The sequence below is a fragment of the Cervus canadensis genome, chromosome X, assembly GCF_019320065.1.
Source record: "Cervus canadensis isolate Bull #8, Minnesota chromosome X, ASM1932006v1, whole genome shotgun sequence".
NCBI lineage: Eukaryota > Metazoa > Chordata > Mammalia > Artiodactyla > Cervidae > Cervus > Cervus canadensis.
The window spans coordinates 7,955,502-7,973,856 of record NC_057419.1 but is presented as its reverse complement, the minus strand read 5'-3'; the positions used below and the strand labels follow the sequence as shown (position 1 = coordinate 7,973,856).

General features: G+C 42.3%; 1 protein-coding gene across 1 annotated transcript; it reads right to left on the bottom strand.

Moving 5' to 3' along the window:
- Positions 1 to 306: 306 nt before the first annotated feature.
- Positions 307 to 16,576, bottom strand: LOC122435890 (odorant-binding protein-like). Its single transcript, XM_043459988.1, has 7 exons — positions 16,419 to 16,576; positions 15,812 to 15,951; positions 9,058 to 9,125; positions 5,126 to 5,236; positions 3,447 to 3,548; positions 3,163 to 3,207; positions 307 to 518 (listed from the first exon to the last, which is right to left on the bottom strand). Exons 1-6 carry the CDS (start codon positions 16,494 to 16,496, stop codon positions 3,176 to 3,178), a joined length of 531 nt encoding a protein of 176 aa, XP_043315923.1. The 5' UTR covers positions 16,497 to 16,576; the 3' UTR covers positions 307 to 518; positions 3,163 to 3,175.
- Between the last annotated feature and the right edge of the window lie 1,779 nt (positions 16,577 to 18,355).

Sequence of the window (18,355 nt, the reverse complement as noted above, 5' to 3'; positions counted from 1 at the left end):
TAACATTTCCTCATCCAGAGGATCTTCCTGACCCAAGGGTAGAACCTGGGTCTTCTGCATTGCAGGCAGATTTTTTACCTTATGAGCCACCAGGGAAGCCTCTACCATAAGAGGATCCATAACCCTGTCCCATGATGGTTTAGTCTATTTTCTCTCTCTTCTCTGGACACCTGAGGGCATGTTGATCAAATTTTCATAAGGATTGTCACTGATGAACCCCTGTCCGATGAAAGGCACAGTTTCCTGTTTACTTAATGTGGACATTTGTGTGTTTTAAATGAGGCGACTTTTGCACAGACATGCGTGTGCAGGGCAAACATTTAATCGATTTATTTAAACCTTCAGAAGTCAAGTAACACCAACCAGGACATGATTTAGTGACCAGGAGAGATGAGATGGGAGAGGGAATGTGAGTGTGAAAAGAGAAGGATCATGTTACTCAGGAAGCAGGAAAGTCATCTTCGTGTTGCTGATCTTGATTCCATGGAGATAAGGATGTGTCTGGTCAGTGACTCTTTCTGTAGGTGAATAAAACAGAACCAAAGGTTTAGTAGATTCGACTGTGTGATGGCTGACAGGGGTGAACCTCAGGCAATAGGCTGTCCAGGGTACAGGGAGCTGTTAGCTGATCCAATGTCCGATTCCAGGTGGACCTCAACACTGCACATCTCTGGGTTGGCAGGTTCCCTGTGGTATTGTCCCCAGGATGTACATATGGTTGGAGATTTACCCTTGGGCATTGAGTCTATGAGTAATGATTTCACAATGCATGTACATGCTGGTGCTTCATCTAAAGATGATTATTAGGCTCTGTAACTGGAGCAAGCAACTCTAATCCTGCAACTTTTGTCATTTTGGTCCTCAAGAATTATTTTTTTTTTTTTTTACTTTTTAAAATATTAGAGCATAGTTGCTTACCAAAGTTACATTACTTTCAGGTGTACAGCCAAGTGATTACACATGCAAAAGTTAGTATCTATTCTTTTTCAGATTCTTTTCCCATTTAGGTCTTTACAGATTATTGTGTCTAGTCTCCTGTGCTATGCAGTTGGACTTTGTTCTCTAACCATCTTGTATATAATAGTTTGCATCTACTAACCCCAAACTTCTCAGATAGTAAGGATCTGCCTGCAATTCAGGAGACCCAGTTTTCATCCCTGTGTTGGTGAGATCCTCTATAGGAGGAAATGGCTGCCCTCGTCAGTAATTTTGCCTGGAGAATCCCATGGACAGAGGAGCCTGGAGGGCTATGTTCCATTTGGTTGCACAGAGTCAGACACGGATGAGCAACTAATCTTTCTTTCACATTCACTTTTCAACCACAAACCTCCCAACCCTTCTCTTCCCAACACCCTCCGACTTGGCACCCACAAGTCTGTTTTCCACGTCTGTGAGTCTGTTTCTGTCTGTAAATAAGTTCCTACATGTCATTTTTTAAATTCCATGGAGAAGTGATATCTATGTGAAAGTGAAAGTCACTGTGTCATGCCCGACTCTTCGTGACCCCATGGACTACAGCCCACCAAGTTCCTCTGTCTATGGAGATGCTCCAGGCAAGAATACTGGAGTGTGTTGTGATTTCACTCTCCAGGGGATCTTCCTGACCCAAAGATCGAATGCAGGTCTCCTGCACTCTTGGCAGGTTCATGACCATCTGAACCATGGCGTTTTACCTCCACTAAAGTGAGAGGTGGACTATCAGGAAAGCTGAGTGCTGAAGAATTGATGCTTTTGAACTGTGGTGTTGGAGAAGACTTTTGAGAGTCCCTTGGACTGCAAGGAGATTCAACCAGTTCATCCTAAAGGAAATCAGCTCTGAATATTCATTGGAAGGACTGATGCTGAAGCTGAAACTCCAATACTTTGGCCACCTGATGCAAAAAAGGACCCATTTTGAAAGATCCTGATGCTGGAAATGAGTGAAGGCGGGAGGAGAAGGGGATGAGAGCGCATCAGATGGTTGGATGACATCACCGACTCAATGGACATGAGTTAGAACAAGCTCTGGGAGTTCATGATGGACATGGAAATCTAGCATATCGCAGTCCATAGGGTCACAAAGAGTTGGGTATGACAACCAGTGAAATGAACTGAAAACTATAAGTGATATTTATGGTATTTGTCTTTCTCTTTCTGACTTATTTCACCCAGCATGACACTATCTAGGTCTATCCATGTTGCTGTAAGTAGACCTATTTCCTTCTTTTCCTGGCTGAGTAATGTTCCATTGAATATATGTACCACCTCTTTGTTCTCACATTCACCTGCACGGTAGTACTTTCAGTCGTTCTTTTTGTTAAGATTCTTTCTCGACAGAACATTAAAAACCATACTTTAGATCAGTGATCAGTGTCATTTCTGGAGACTGTATTAGTTTAGAAAGTTTAAATATCTCACATTTGGAACATCTTCTGCTTAGGAATATATTGCAAATGCATATTTCAGACAGTGTGGTTGGAAGCCATTTACTGGTTCTGTCAGAATCATATGAAATCAAACACTGGTCTTGCAGAAAGCATGCAAGTGGAAGTCTCTCAGTCGTGTCCAATTCCTTGTAATCCCATGGACCATGACAGTCCACGGAATTCTCCAGGCCAGAATACTGGAGAAGACTTTCCCTTCTACAGGGGATCTTCTCAACCCAGGGATCAAACCCAGGTCTTCCCAGCTGAGCCACAAAGGAAGCCCAAGAATATTGGAGTGGGTAGCCTAGCCCTTCTCCAGCAGATCTTCCCAACCAAGGAATCGAACCTGTGTCTCATGCATTGCAGGCTGATTCTTTACCAACTGAGATATCAGGGAAGCAGAGCACTCTTTAACACCGATTTTCTCAGAGGATGAATGTGTGTGTACAACCACAAGGTGAGGACTGATGGGAACACTAATAATTTCCACCAGCTTGTGGGGATTTCTGCTTCTCTTTGATGACTCTGGTCTGCAAGATTCCTGCAGGATAAGACTCTCTCACTACAGCTTCTTGGCATTAATCAACCAAACTGTTTGCAATAATATGACTCGAGAGCAGCGAAATTATGTAACAAAAAATTCTTTAGTGACACAATTAAATTGTTGGAACAAACATTTCACACATATGAAAAGACAGTATGACCTTATTACTTCATCTGGAAGGGGCGGCATTAATAATGGACTGTGTTTACTTACAAAAGTGTCAGAGTCACTTTTTTTCCCACTCCTCTGGACAGTCATCTGGGGAAAAACAAAACGGGAGAAATAAAAGAGCTGCTGGTAACTAACATTCCCCAGCATTTCCAAGTTTTCTTTCTTTCATCCTTTCTTCCCTCCTTCCTTCCTTTCTTTCTTGTAATAACAGATCTTTAAAAAGATATTACTTGTGGAAGAAGAAATTTTGAATAAGTTGATTTGTTTTCTTATATTGCTATGCCAGGTGAATGGTATGGTCAGGGGAAAAAGTATAATTCCTTTACCCTGATCGATGAAGTTCAGGATATTTTCTTCTGGAATCCCTTTTTCTCTCACCATGTTGTAGAACTCTTCTTTGCATTTTGGTCCAACATCATCTCCTATGCCTATAAAATCACCATGCAAAAAGCAGAATTATCGACCCCTGGAAACCCACAGAAATCTCTCAATCTACAGAAAAGAAATGGAACGTGCAATTAGATGTTCACTTGTATAATCTAAGAGCTTCAAACAGTTCCCACAACACAGACAAGTGCTTTCTGTCTTAAGAATTGACCCCAGTCCAACTTGGTGAGCAGGGCACCCTACTCCTCACCATCAGGAGCTGGACCACAAAGACTTGCCAGGATCTCCATGAACTTGGAGCCCAGTCCATCCTAATATGGAGTCTATGTGCTTCTCCCGCCTTCCTCATATATGTACCTGCCACACATATCTGTTTGTACACCAAACTTAGTAGGAAACAACTTTCTCCGTTTCCATGGACACATTCACCTCATCACACATAATAACCGGGGGTGACTTACTCTTTCATCAACCTACCACTCTACCCCACCGCCTTTTCTGAAATAGACCCCTGTTGTCTCCATGGCACACACACCTCTTAGTGCGTCTGTGTGGTTGGTTACTTGATGGGGTGATGTCAGTGTTCATAAGAACAATGCATTTGAGTCATGGAACAGGAGAAAGATTTATCGTACAAGTGTCTATTCCAAGGCTTGCAATGCATCAGAAAACTGATACGGTATACTAACACATACACATGCAATCTGCATATATATGGAAGCTAGAAACAAGACACTGATAATAAATTTATTTTCAGGGCATCAGTGCAGAAACATAGAGAAGAAACTTATGGACATGGGGAGAGGGGAGGAGTGGGTGAGATGTAAGGAGGGAGTAACATGCAAACTTACATGACCATATTTAAAATAGATAGCTAATGGGAATTTGCTCTATGTCTCAGGGAACTCAAACAGGGGCTCTGCATTAACCTCAAGGGGTGGGATGGGGAGGGAGATGCAAGGGAGTTTCAAAAGGGAGGGGACATATATATACCTATGAGCTTCCCTTGTGGCTCTGCTAGTAAAGATCCCTCCTGCAATGTGGGAGCCCTGGCTTGATCCGTGAGTTGGGAAGTTACCCTGGAGAAGGGAAAGGGTACCCACTCCAATATTCTGGCCTGAAGAATTTCATGGACTGTATAGTCCCTGGGGTCACAAAGAGTCAGACACGACTGAGCAACTTTCACACAAGCATATGGTTACCTATGGCTGATTCATGTTGATGTTTGGCAGAAAATAACACAATCGATAAAGCAGTGATCCTTCAATTAAAAATTAAATAAAATTTTCAACATGAAATAAAGTCAGCCTCATTATAGACATGGCTTGAAATTTGTTGACATATATAAAATAAAATAATCTAGTAAAATTTCAATTTTAAAATTTCAACAGTAAGAAATCATTTTGAAATATCTAATGATGTGATATTCTGCACCCTATGACCTCCTGTTTCTTGGTAGATTACCTTCCAGGATCATGAATTCGGTGAGCATAAAGACGCAGGCCTCGCACCCTGGATATGGAATCCTGTCAGCACCTCCTGATATTCTGAATGAAAGTCCTGACAGGGGACGTGTTACATGAGAGTGGCAATGGGAATTATAGGATGTCATACCTACCAAACAATTGTACCAGTTGTGTCTCCTTGCCATGTTCATCCACATTGATAACATCGGCTAAGAGAGCGTTGTTTTCCACTCTAACGACCTGAAATTCAGTGTGACCCGCGTCTATGAGAGAGAGAAAAGATTCAAATAGTGCCACCTTAACGTATTGTCAGTTAGATGATTGTGACAAACGGTGGGCATGAAGAACGGCCCTTCATGCATGGGCCCACTCAGGCTATGCGTGCTCAGAGTGGTACCGTTAACCATGGCAAGGAGAGGAGACATGACTTGTCCTCATCCTCAACTTTTTCTGTACTTAACCAGTCACTCCGTGCTGACTTACTAAACTGCTTTCTAGAACGTGTGTTCTGATAAACCTTACAGATTACTTTTTGGCTTTTGAATTAATGTATTTATTTTTGATTTTCTGAGTCTTCCCTGCTGCCCCTGGGCTTTCTCCACTTGTGGTGACTGGGGAGTAGAGTCTAGTTGTGGTGTGCGGGCTTCTCATTGCAGTGGCTTCTCTTGTTGCTGAGCACAGGCTCTGGGGTGCGTGGGCTTCACTAGTTGCAGCACGGGGTTCTAGAGTGCAGGATCAGTAGTTGTGGTACATGAGCTTATTGCCCCATGTCACATGGGATCTTCTCGGACTAGGGATTGAACCTATGTCTCCTGCCCTGGCAGGCAGATTCTTATCCCCTGGAGCACCAGGGAATTCCCCGACAGTGTTTTAAATAGCATGAACATATGATCAAATCCAGGTTCAAAAGTTCTTTGTATTTCTGTTACTCCAGCTGTGGAATTGGTTTCTCTTGACCAAAAGCAAATTACCATTCATCACCTTCTGTTCCTGAGTGCCTGCTCCATGCCAGGCAATGTTTTGAACACTTTAAGGATTCTATTTCTCGAGCCCCTCAGACTGGGGTGTGACCCAGCCCACTGCTGTATTTGTTGGTGTGAAGACAGCTTACCTGCTGGGACGTGTAGGCAGTGACCACCTAGTGGTGACCGCCTTCTCCACCTGGAGTGCTTCCCCTTCTCTCTGCCTTGCCCGTGTGTCTGCACAAGAAGCATCCCTGACCTACTGTGTGTCCCCTCTACACCCTCTACATCCATCCTCTCTCTCCTGGCCTCCGTCTCACCTTGCTGCAATTATTCAGCAACATGAAATGTAAAACTGCCCATCAGTGACCCTGAAGCATGCAAACACCACTGCCCCATGTCTGAAACACTGAAAATTGTTAGTGAGCTTGGGGAAAAAAACAGCAGCCAAAGCAGCTTCAGAGTCTCAGAGCCCTGACAAGAATATGCAATTTTCCCAAGGCCACGCCAAGTCCAGCAGCCTTGCTCACGTTGAGACAGCTTAAGTCAGATTATGCGTGTCCTCAGATTATCAGTGACCACCTGTGGTTATCCATGGCTTCACCCAGGTGGGCATAGCATCATCACTGAGTTGACTGTATAGTTCATGAAAGGATGGGACAGTGTGTGTAAACCTTTCTTCTGGGCATCAGGACACCATCAAGGCCACTGCTGGTACAGGGCCTGATGTGGGGGACATCACACAGTCCCCAAGACACACCTGAAGGCTGCAATGGCTGGTCCCCAAGAGACCTTCCAAGAAGTCTTGCACTTCTGTTTGTCTCCCTGTTTAGTCATTGGGTAAAAGTCAAGCTAAAAAGGGCTACAAAAAATGGAGACGAGTAAACATAGTGAAAACATTCATGATTCGGCCAAAGGAAACCATATAGTGGGAATAAGAAAAAAGGAAGGCATACTTTAGAAAACATCAAATACCAGAAGTTATCGATCAAAGTATGGGGAAATATTTCAGGCATGAATTTTACTAATTTGTGGCTATCGCTTATGTACTGTGTGACTACTTAGTTGAGGCAAGGGTTGTGATCACATATTGATGTGTTTAAATTTTAATCAAACATGTTTCCCTTAGGCCATGTGAAAATAAGAATGTTATTTAGGGCCATTATTAAGAGCTCAGAGATACAAAGCTTAGCCAGCAGCCCCGTTGCTTTGTATAGAAGCTGCCTTGGTGGTTGAAATCACGATGATCTCCTTGAGTTCAAGTTCAACCATCTCACCTTGAATGGACCAAGATTTTATAAGATTGTTTTTAAAAAGTGAATGGCACGAATGTGCCATCTCAAGATAAACCCCGAGACCTCAGTTCTTAAGCCTGTTGCAAGTTATCTGTGAGAACCCTATGGAATACAGATTCTACACTCATGCTTAGTCACATTGTTCTTGTTGATATTTAATCACTGTGATATGTCTGACTCTCCATGATCCTATGTACTGCACCACACCAAGTTCCTCTGTCCTCCACCATCTGCCAGAGTTTGCTCAAATTCATGTCCTTTGAGTCGATGATGCCATCTGATCATCTAATCCCCTGTCATTCCCTTCTTCTCCTGCCTTCAAACTTTCCCAGCATCAGGGTCTTTTCCAATGAGTCAGTTCTTTGCATCAGGTGGCCAACATACTGGGACTTTAGCTTCAGCATCAGTCCTACCAATGAGTATTCAGGACTGATTTGCTTTACAATGGACTGGTTTGATCTCCTTGCAGTCCAACAGACTCTCAAGAGTCTTCCCCAGTACCACAATTCAGAAGCATCAGTTCTGTGCTGCTCAGCCTTCTTTATGGTGCACCACTCAAATCCATTCATAATTACTGAAGCAACAACCATACTGTTGACAGAACGGACCTTTGTTGGCAAAGTGGTATCAATGTATTTTAATAAGCTGTCTTGGGTTGTCATAGCTTTCCTTCCAAATATCAATTATCTTTAATTACGTAGCTGCAGTCACAATCCGCAGAGATTTTCAAGCCCAAGAAAATAGTCTGTCATTTCTTCTACTCTTTCCACTTTCTATTTCTCATAACGTGAGGGGACCAGATTCCGTGATCTTAGTGTTTTTGAATGTTGAGATTCAGACCAGCTGTTTCAGTCTCGTCTTTCACCATCGTCAAGAGACTCTTTATTTCGTCTTCATTTTCTTCCATTAAAATGATGTCGTCTGCATATCTGAGGCTGTTGATATTTCTGGCAGCAATCTTGAATCTAGCTTCTCATTCACCCAGCCTGGCATTTAGCATGATAACTCTGCATGTAAGTTATACAAGCAGCATGATAGTTAATACTATCTTGTATTCTTTTCCTAATTTTGAACCAGTCTGTTGTTCCACATCCAATTCTTACTGTTGCTGACTGATCCACATACAGGTTTCTCTGGAGACAGGGAAAGCAATTCACTATTCCCATATCCTTAAGAATTTTCCACAGTTTGTTGTGATCCACACAGTCAAAGGCTTTACCATAGTCAATGAAGCAGAAAAAAAAATTTTTTTTCTTGAATTCCCTTCTTTCTCTATGATCCCTTGAATGTTGACAATTTGATCTGTCTCATCTCCCTTTTCTAAATCATGCGTATATTTGTGGAAGTTGTCGGATCATGTCCCGCTGAATCCTAACTTGAAAGATGTTGAGCACTACCTTGCTCACATGTGAAATGAGCACAACAGTGCAGTAGTCTGAACATTCTTTGTTACTGTCCTTCTTTCTGATTGAAGTGGAAACTGACCTTTTCCAGTTCTGTGACCACTGCTAAGTTTTCCACAGTTGCTGACACATTGCTTGCAGTCCTTCAACAGCATCATCTTTTAGGATTTTAAAGAGCACAGCTTGAATTCTGTCACCTCCACCAGTATTTTTCATATAATGCTTCCTAAAGCCCACTCAACTTCACCATCTAGGATGTCTAGATCTGGTCTCGTTGAGTAACACTCCATTGAGGGGAGATGTTCCTGTCCCTGACCTCTGAGTTTTCATAGGAGGTGAATTCAAGTGTATCAGGTTATTGAAGAAAGTTGAGACCAAGATTTCTACCTGAACATACTGTTTCCAGTGAAGCATTCATACTTACACTGAAAAGAATAAACGTCTCCATCCTTTGTGCCTGTGGTATAGTCTCCTCTGCATTCTCCATCCTCCCTTAAAAACAAAACATATTTAAGTTAGTTAAGTCAGATAATAAAAATTTGATGGGTAATTAGGATTCTTTCTGTATGACACCCAAGAATATGGGTCAAGTATCACCTCAGCGCGGATGAGCAATTTGACCTTTAAAAGAGACAAAATGTCTTGTCTCAGATCCAGTCACCATCAAGTGACAAGGATGGCTTGTCTACACACTAAATCTGACCAGTCGTGCCAACAATAGCCTGTAGATATAAAACAGGTCGTGTTTAAAGCCAATAAACATAGAGAAATCTAGAATTTTAGGAAAAAAGAAAAAGAATGAAATTTTCCGTTATATATATAGTTTCTGAGAATGGAGAGGCGTAGTCGTCATGACGAACCTTGTGTGCTGTCACAGCCCTGGCAATGATTCATTAGACAATGAAAGTGTTTGTCACTCAGTGGTGTCCAACTCTTTGTGACCCCATGGACCCGCCAGTCTCCTCCTCTGTCCATGGGATTCTCCAGGCAAGAAGAATGGAGAGGGTTGCCATTTCCTTCTCCAGGGCAATTTCCAGAACCAGAGATCAAATCCGCGTCTCCTGCATTACAGGCAGATTCTTTACTCTCTGAGACACCAGGGAAGCCCTTATTAGATAATATGAGAGCCAACAACAGAACCAACAACAGAGCCATCATTAGACAATCTGAGAGCCTAAAATCACAAAATTAAAAAAAGTTTAATTTTCTCCAAACACACACTCTTCCTCCATCACAATACCACATGAGGTTTAAACTTGAAAGACACATGTCCGTATACAGACACATTTCTCACTCACAGAGACACAAGCACAAGCAAACACTTAGGTACACATGATGTGCCTATATGATATTATGAAGAAATGTATGTGTATAATAGATGATAATTATAGATTGTCACCTCTGTAATAAAAGAATAAGTGGCTTCACATATGTCCTCTGTACATGTATGTGAATTAAGGTGTATTTGGCACATGGAAATAATATTCATGAAACTAATACTAAAAGGGAAATAATGCTACAAGAACTGGATTAATTGTTGAACCTTGGAAAAAAATGCCCACAGTGAAGTGTGGTGAGTGTTCTTGGTCATTGAAAGTGAAACTGCAAGTCACTCAGTCATGTTTGCCTCTTTGTAACCGAATGGACTATACAGTCCATGGAATTCTGCAGGACAGAATACTGGAGTCGATAGCTTATCCAAACTCCAGTGTGTCTTCTTGACCCAGGAATTTAAGTGTGGACTCCTGCATTGCAGGTGGATTTTTTACCAACTGAGCTGTCAGGGAAGCCCTCTTAGTCATTAGGGAATTGAAATGGATTGAAGTCACTGAACAGCAACCACAAAGTGGGAACACAACAATTATCCAATATAAGTGCAAATACACAAAGGTTTATCTCAGCAGACAAACTCCTTTCATTTGGCTTGAAAAATGTAACTCCTTTCATTTGGCTTCAAAAACGTGATTCCTTGCATATGCAGACACTGATAACTGTTTTAAGCATTGTGCTGAGTGCAGGAAGGTGGGAAAAATGATTTATAATGCATAATTTTCTCACATGAAGAGCCAGAAACGTTTAGAATATGCAGATTTGTGCTTATCTATGGCTCTAGGGGTAGAGATTTAATGATGAGTGAAGAAAACGACAGTATGAAAAAGCAAAAAGATAGGACACTTAAAGATTAAAGTAAAATTCTGTTTGAGGAGGCCTTACAAATAGCTGTGAATAGAAGAGAAGCAAAGAGCAAAGGAGAAAGGAAAGATACACCTATCTGAATGCAGAGTTCCAAAGAATTGCCAGGAGAGATAAGAAAGCCTTTCTCAGTGATCAGTGCAAAGAAATAGAGGAAAACAATACAGTGGGAAACACTAGAGATTTCTTCAAGAATATAAGACATACCAAGGGAATATTTCATGCAAAAATGGGCTCAATAAAGGACAGAAATCATATGGACATAACAGAAGAAGATGATATTAAGAAGAGATGGCAAGAATACACAGAAGAACTGTACAAAAAAGATCTTCATGACCCAGATGATCACGATGGTGTGATCAATCACCTAGAGCCAGACATCCAGGAATGTGAAGTCAAGTGGGCCTTAGGGAGCATCACTTTGAACAAAGCAGGTGGAGGTGATAGAATTCCAGTTTAGCTATCTCAAAGACTCAAAGATGATGCTGTGAAAGTGCTGAACTCAATATGGCAGTAAATTTGGAAAACTCAGCATGGGCCACAGGACTGGAAAAGGTCAGTTTTCATTCCACTGCCAAAGGGAGGCAGTGCTAAAGAATGCTCAAACTACCAAGCAATTGAACACATCTCACACGCTAGCAAAGTAATGGTCGAAATTCTCCAAGGCAGACTTCAAAATATGTGAACCGTGAACTTGCAGATGTTCAAGCTGCTTTTAGAAAAGGCGGAGGAACCAGAGATCAAGTTACCAACATCAGCTGGATCATCAAAAAAGCAAGAGAGTTCCAGAAATACAAATATTTCTGCTTTATCAACTATGCCAAAGCCTTTGGTTTTGTGGATCACAATAAACTTTGCAAAATTCTGAAAGAGTTGGGAATACCAAACCACCTGACCTGTCTCTTGAGAAATCTGTATGCAGGTCAGGAAGGAACAGTTAGAACTGGCCAGGGAACAACAGACTGGTTCCAAATAGGAAAAGGAGTATGTCAAGGCAGTGTATTGTCACCCTGCTTATTTAACTTATATGCAGAGTACCTCATGAGAAATGCTGGGCTGGAGGAAGCACAAGCTGGAATCAAGATTGCCAGGAGAAATATCAGTAACCTCAGCTATGCAGATGACACCACCCTTATGGCAGAAAGTAAAGAAGAACTAAAGAGCCTCTTGATGAAAGTGAAAGAGGAGAATGAAAAAGTTGGATGAAAGCTCCACATTCAGAAAACTAAGATCATGGCATCCAGTCCCATCACTTCATGTTAAACAGATGGGAAACAGGGGAAACAGTGACAAACTTTATTTTTGGGGGGCACCAAAATCACTGCAGATGATGATTGCACTCATGAAATAAAAAGATGCTTACTCCTTGGAAGGAAAGTTATGACCAATCTAGACAGCATATTGAAAAGCAGAGACATTGCTTTGCCAACAAAGTTCTGTCTAGTCAAGGCTATGGTTTTTCCAGTAGTCATGTATGGATGTGAGGCTTGGACTATAAAGAAAGCTGAGTGCAAAATAATTGATGCTTTTGAACTGTGGTGTTGAAGACTCTTGAGAGTCCCTTGGACTACAAGGAGATCCAACCAGTCCATCCTAAAGAAATCAGTGTTGAATATTCATTAGCAAGACTGATGCTGATGCTGAAAACTCCAATACTGTGGCCACCTGATGCACAGAAGAGACTCCTTGGAAAATATCTGAATTCTGGAAAAGATTTATGGCAGGAGGAGAAGAGCAACACAGATGATGAGATGGTTGAATGACATCACCGACTCAGTGAACATGAGTTTGAACAAATTCTGGGAGTTAGTGATGGACAGGGAGGCCTGGAGTGCTGCAGTCCATGGGGTCGCAAAGAGTCAGACAAGACTGAGTGACTGAACTGAACTGAACTGAAGAAAAGGAGGTGTGCTGGAGAAATTTTATTTTTTTCCTTTGAAAAACAAAACTTTTTTTATTTTTGAGACTGTTGTGTCTTTTTGCTACCATGGTGGCTTCCCTGGTAGAGTATATATCCCACAGGCTCAGTCATAGCGGCACATGGGCTTACTTGCTCCAGGGCATGTGGGGTCCCTCCAGACCCGAGATGGAACTCAGGTCTCCTGCATTGGCAGACATATTCTTAAGCACTGAGCCACCAACGGAAGCCTGGGATTTTATATCTTGACTGTGTAGTTGGTGAAAGAATTGTGAACATGTGAAAGCTCATTGAACTGTGCATTCCACAATGGTGCATTTAATTACATGTAACTATACCTCTTTGTGTGTTCAGTTGCTCCGTTGTGTCCGACTCTTTGGAACCCCATGGACTGTAGCCCACCAGGCTCTTCTGTCCATGGGATTCTCCAGGCAAGAACACTGGAGTGGGTTGCCATTTCTTATTCCAGGCAAAATTGATTTCAGAAAGATTAGCTACATGAAAATTTAAACGTATGACACAGAAATTGTAAAATATTGCAAAGAGGATGGTTACAGATGTTCTTAAAAAATTAGTGGAAACAGATAAATGTTTCCCCTGAGACAGGATATATATGTGTTTGAGTCTGTTCCTATATGCTGCTGCTGCTAAGTCGCTTCAGTCGTGTCCGGTTCTGCGCGACCCCATGGACGGCAGCCCACCAGGCTTCGCAGTCCATGGGATTTTCCAGGAAAGAACATTGGAGTGGGTTGCCACTTCCTTCTCCAATGCATGAAAGTGAAGTCACTCAGTCGTGTCTGACTCTTAGAGACCCCATGGACTGCACCCTAACAGGCCCCTCCATCCATGGAATTTTCCAGGCAAGAGTACTGGAGTGGGTCATCATTGCCTTCTCCCTGTTCCTGTATGAGTGGTTTAAACTTAATTGTAAGTATACTATCAAGTGATGAAGCTGAAACTCCAATACCTTGGCCACCTAATGTGAAGAACTGACTCATTGGAAAAGACCCTGATGCTGGGAAAGTTTGAAGGCACTAGGAGAAGGGGATGACAGAGGATGAGATAGTTGGATGGCACAGCCAACTCAATGGACATGAGTTTGACGAAACTCCAGAAGATGGATGGTGAAGAACAGGGAAGTCTGGCGTGCTGCAGTCCATGGGGTCGCAAAGAGTTGGACAAGACTGAGTGACTGAACAGATGTTATGAAACATATGGTTATATATAATATATAATCAGTTATATATATTTATAAATCAATATCTCCAAGCATAAAACATTTCGTTGGATCTTTTCTTCATATTTTTATTCCTCACAATGCATACCTGAGTTTACATGTTCTGGGTTGTTTTCTTCGCATGGTGTGAGGTGGGGCATAATTGACTGTACTGATGCTATGAAACATGCAGTTATATGTAATCAGTTCAGCTCAGTTCAGTCGCTCAGTCGTGTCTGACTCTTTGCGACCCCATGAACTGCAGCAAACTAGGCCTCCCTGTCCATCACCAGCTCCCGGAATTTACTCAAACTCATGCCCATCGAGTTAGTGATGCCATCCAGTCATTTCATCCTCTGTCTTCTGCTTCTCCTCCTGCTCCCCAATCCCTCCCAACTTCAGGGTCTTTTCCAACGAGTCAACTCTTCACATGAGTTGGCCAAAGTATTGGAGTTTTAGCTTCAATATCAGTCCTTCCAATGAACACCACGGACTGATCTCCTTTAGGATGGACTGGTTGGCTCTCCTTGCAGTCCAAAAGACTCTCAAGAGTCTTGTCCAACACCACAGTTCAAAAGCATCAATTTTTCAGCACTCAATTTTCTTTATAGTCCAACTCTCACATCCATATATGACCACTGGAAAAGACATAGCCTTGACCAGATGGACCTTTGTTGGCAAAGTAATATTTCTGCTTCTTAATATGCTATCTATGTTGGTCATAACTTTCATTCGAAGGAGTAAACTTCTTTTAATTTCATGGCTGCAGTCACCATTTGCAGTGATTTTGGAGCCCAAAAATAAAATCTGACACTGTTTCCACTGTCTCCCCATCTATTTCCCATGAGGTGATGGGACCAGATGCCATGAACTCAGGTTTCTGAATGTGAAGCTTTAAGCCAACTTTTTCACTCTCCTCTTTCACTTTCATCAAGTGTGAGGAGTAAAAATATGAAGAAAAAGGGAAACAACTTAAGTTGTTGCTTTTCTTCATATTTTTACTCCTCCCAATGCATACCTGAGTTTACATGTTCTGGTTTTTGTTGTTGTTGTTGTTTGTTTTTTTGTTTGTTTTTTGGATGGGGTGAGGTGGAGGATAATTGCTGAACAAACGTGTTGATTTCTGCAATACTTGCATGTTCCTAGGAAATGGTCTGCGGTAGAGTGGACATTCCATGGATGGTACTTGGATCTGTGTGTGTCCTCCATTGCTCAGTCCTGTCCAATCCTTTGGGACCCCTTGGACTGTAGCCCACCAGGCATCTCTGTCCGTAGGATTCTCCAGGCAAGTATACAGGAGTGGGTGGCCATTCACTCCTCCAGGGGATCTACCTGACCTAGTGATCGAAATCATGTCTCATGCATTGGCAGCCGCCTGGGAAGGCACCTGGGAAAGTCACTAGGGGCTCTGACGGCTTTGGGAAACTCAGTGGTGATGAAATGTCCCGTGAGGAAGCCCCGAGGGCAGAGCTCACTGTGTGCTCTCCCCAGGCTGTCACTTCTGGGCTGAGTGGGAATCGTCTCTTACAAGTCCGCAGGAAGGGCTCAAGCCCTGGTGGGGACTGTGGGCTCAAGGACATGAGCCTCTTCCCGCTGCCGTGTCCCTCTCTCCTTTAATGAGCCGATGCCAGTGGAGCTTCTGGATTCCCCCTCTAGGCAGAATTTTCAGGGCATTCCCTGGAGGCTCACAGGGGAGCTGCCCTCCCCCCAGCTCAGACACCCTGCTCAGCCCCACAGCTCAGGGTGTCTTCCTCTCAACATCTCCCAGAGAGCTCCCTGCAGACAGGGAGGAGACACCCTCTCCTTGGCCGGGGTTTACAAGTGTTTTCCTTTTGGGTGATTTTTACTTACTTGAAATAAAATTGGAAGAGTGCTGTGCCATTTTCTTCATCAAACTTCATGTAACGCAAGAAAGTGTGGAATGGCCCGCCCTCGGTGATCTTCTCTATGTTATCAGCTGCCGTGTAATGGGATTTCCATCTTCCTGTGAGCTACAGATAAAATTCCCTTCAGAAATCTTAGTCCATCTCTGTAAATTCTGCCCAACATAAACTCTCAGCAGTTTCCCTGCCCTTTCACTTGAGCAGAAGTTACCTATCTTTATGAACACAGCCCTAGGTATAAAATCATGGGAAAACTCATGTCAGATAAAGGAAACAAATGAGGTATTACTGAGATAGCTTGAGCTATCTTGTCAAGCGCAAGAGCCCTAATCCAACAGCTGTGAGATCTTCCTTCAGTTTTACAACAGCAGTGAACATATATGAGAGCCAATGAAGAGATGGTAGAGATGATACAGACATCACAAATAGCAGGTGAAGAGCCAGTGAATGGAGCAATTTTGAACTGCAGGGAGATGGCTAGAGTTAACGATCTACATGACCAAACCTCAACACTCACACGGATGCACATCAAGACCTCCTCCCAAGCTTGGGCCACCATTCAAATGCCCCAGTACCTGTGAGGCGTCTGTCTGAGCTTCACCTTGACTGGCCACAAGCAGACCAAGGACAAAACTGAAGAGCAGAACCTTCATCTTGTTGACTCGAAGGACCCTTATTCTTTAGAAGCTGAGGGTGTCCCAGTGGTTGGAGAGGGTGCAAAATTGCTGCCACTTTTATGGTCTGCGTCTGTTGGCGTGACACATCATGAACCAATGGTTGTTCCTCATATGACCGCAATTACAACAGGAGGCATCTTCAGTATCCTGGTTGGCAGAGATAAGCTTTTCTAGCATTCTGTCAATTTAATAATGATATTTGTTTTAAGAGAAGCATATGTGGATGTGGGGATTTGACCTTTAAAGTGAGAAATTGCAGCACATCCAATATAGCAAGGGGACAATTGTTTATTTTCCTGTTTATCATGAGATCCAAAATGAGATGAGCTGTCCAAGGTACATATCCCTCACTCCCGCATTGTTTCCTTAACATGGAGGAGATAGTTTAATGTTTACTTTCTAAAAGTAAAGATTGACTGTGTGGTTTAACCAAGGGAATACTATTTCCTAAGAGACCCTTGGAGAGGCTCCTATTACTCTGAGGTGAAGAGCAGGTCAGCACAAAGCAGTTATCGCCTTCTCCTGCCCCAATGTGGGCTTTTTTCTCCTAAGTACTAAGAGGAGGGTCAGGTAAAACGCCACTTAAACTCATCTGGAGAAGGCACATCAGTAGTTTATTTTCAGTGATTTCTTTCCAGACACCCTTTTACCCATTTAATCTGTAATATAATATGTACTCACTAACTCAGCTGTTTCTCCCAGTGAGCAAAAAAACTGGAGAGCAGTTCTTGCAATTTTTAGAATTTTGAGGGGAAAAAATAAATTTCCTCACTCAAGGTCACTGAAACAGTGAAAGAGTCATTTTTTCTTGTTTATTTTTATTTTTTTAATCAAATTTCACTTATGTCCATCTTCATTCCTGGTAATTTATCAAATAAATACATTAAAAGATTTATTTTGTTCTAGTGACAGGTTGTTGCTGAATGATAAGACACGGGATTCTTGGCCTCTGGAGGAGACAGATTCAATCCGGGGCCAGAGACGAGGCTGGATTGCTCAGAGCTTTTGTGTAATAAAGTTTTATTAAAGTATAAAGGAGATAGAGAAAGCTTCTGACATAGGCATCAGAAGGGGGCAAAAGAGTACCCCCTTTGTTAGTGTTAGCAATGGAGTTATATACTCTCCAAAGAATGTCTGGAGGTTATAAAGACCTCACGAGGTCTACTCCCATAATTTACATTTTAAGATAACAGAGTTGGCCAGAAGGTTTAATGCAAAGATTGTCCTCAGGCAGGATACATCCTTGTAAAGACCAGACCTACTTCCATAATTTATGTTTTAAGATAACAGAATTAGCCAGAGGGTTTAATCCAAAGACTGTCCTCAGGCAGGATACATTATTGTTATATAGTCACTCACAATCTGTTAATGAAAAGAAAGGAATGTTATAAAGCTTAGAATGGCACCAGATAATTCATCCCTGGCCATAAAAGGATTGACTTGAATCTTGTAGAAGGGCAGATTACCAACAAATAGTTTCGTTTACATAGATTAGGGGAACTGATACCTGAGTAAGTAGGTTGGGCCATTTGGTGGAACCAACTTGAAGATAGAGTCATAGCTTAAGACAACATTTCCATAAGACAAATAAATGTATTGGTTAACTCAAGGTTTGAGAGTAGTTAGCTTCAGGTGAAACCAGGTATCATGGCAACACAGCATTTTAAGAGAAACCTCCTTTTAAATTTGTATAGAGAAGGAAAACCATAACACTGGTTTGTTTCCTCCTGCCACTTAAGAGAGATAAAAACGTCTGGCACTTGCAGCCTCTTTCCTCCATTTGGAGACCCCTGGCCTTCCTGCCTGTTACCCTCTCACTAGTATAGAAATTAAGA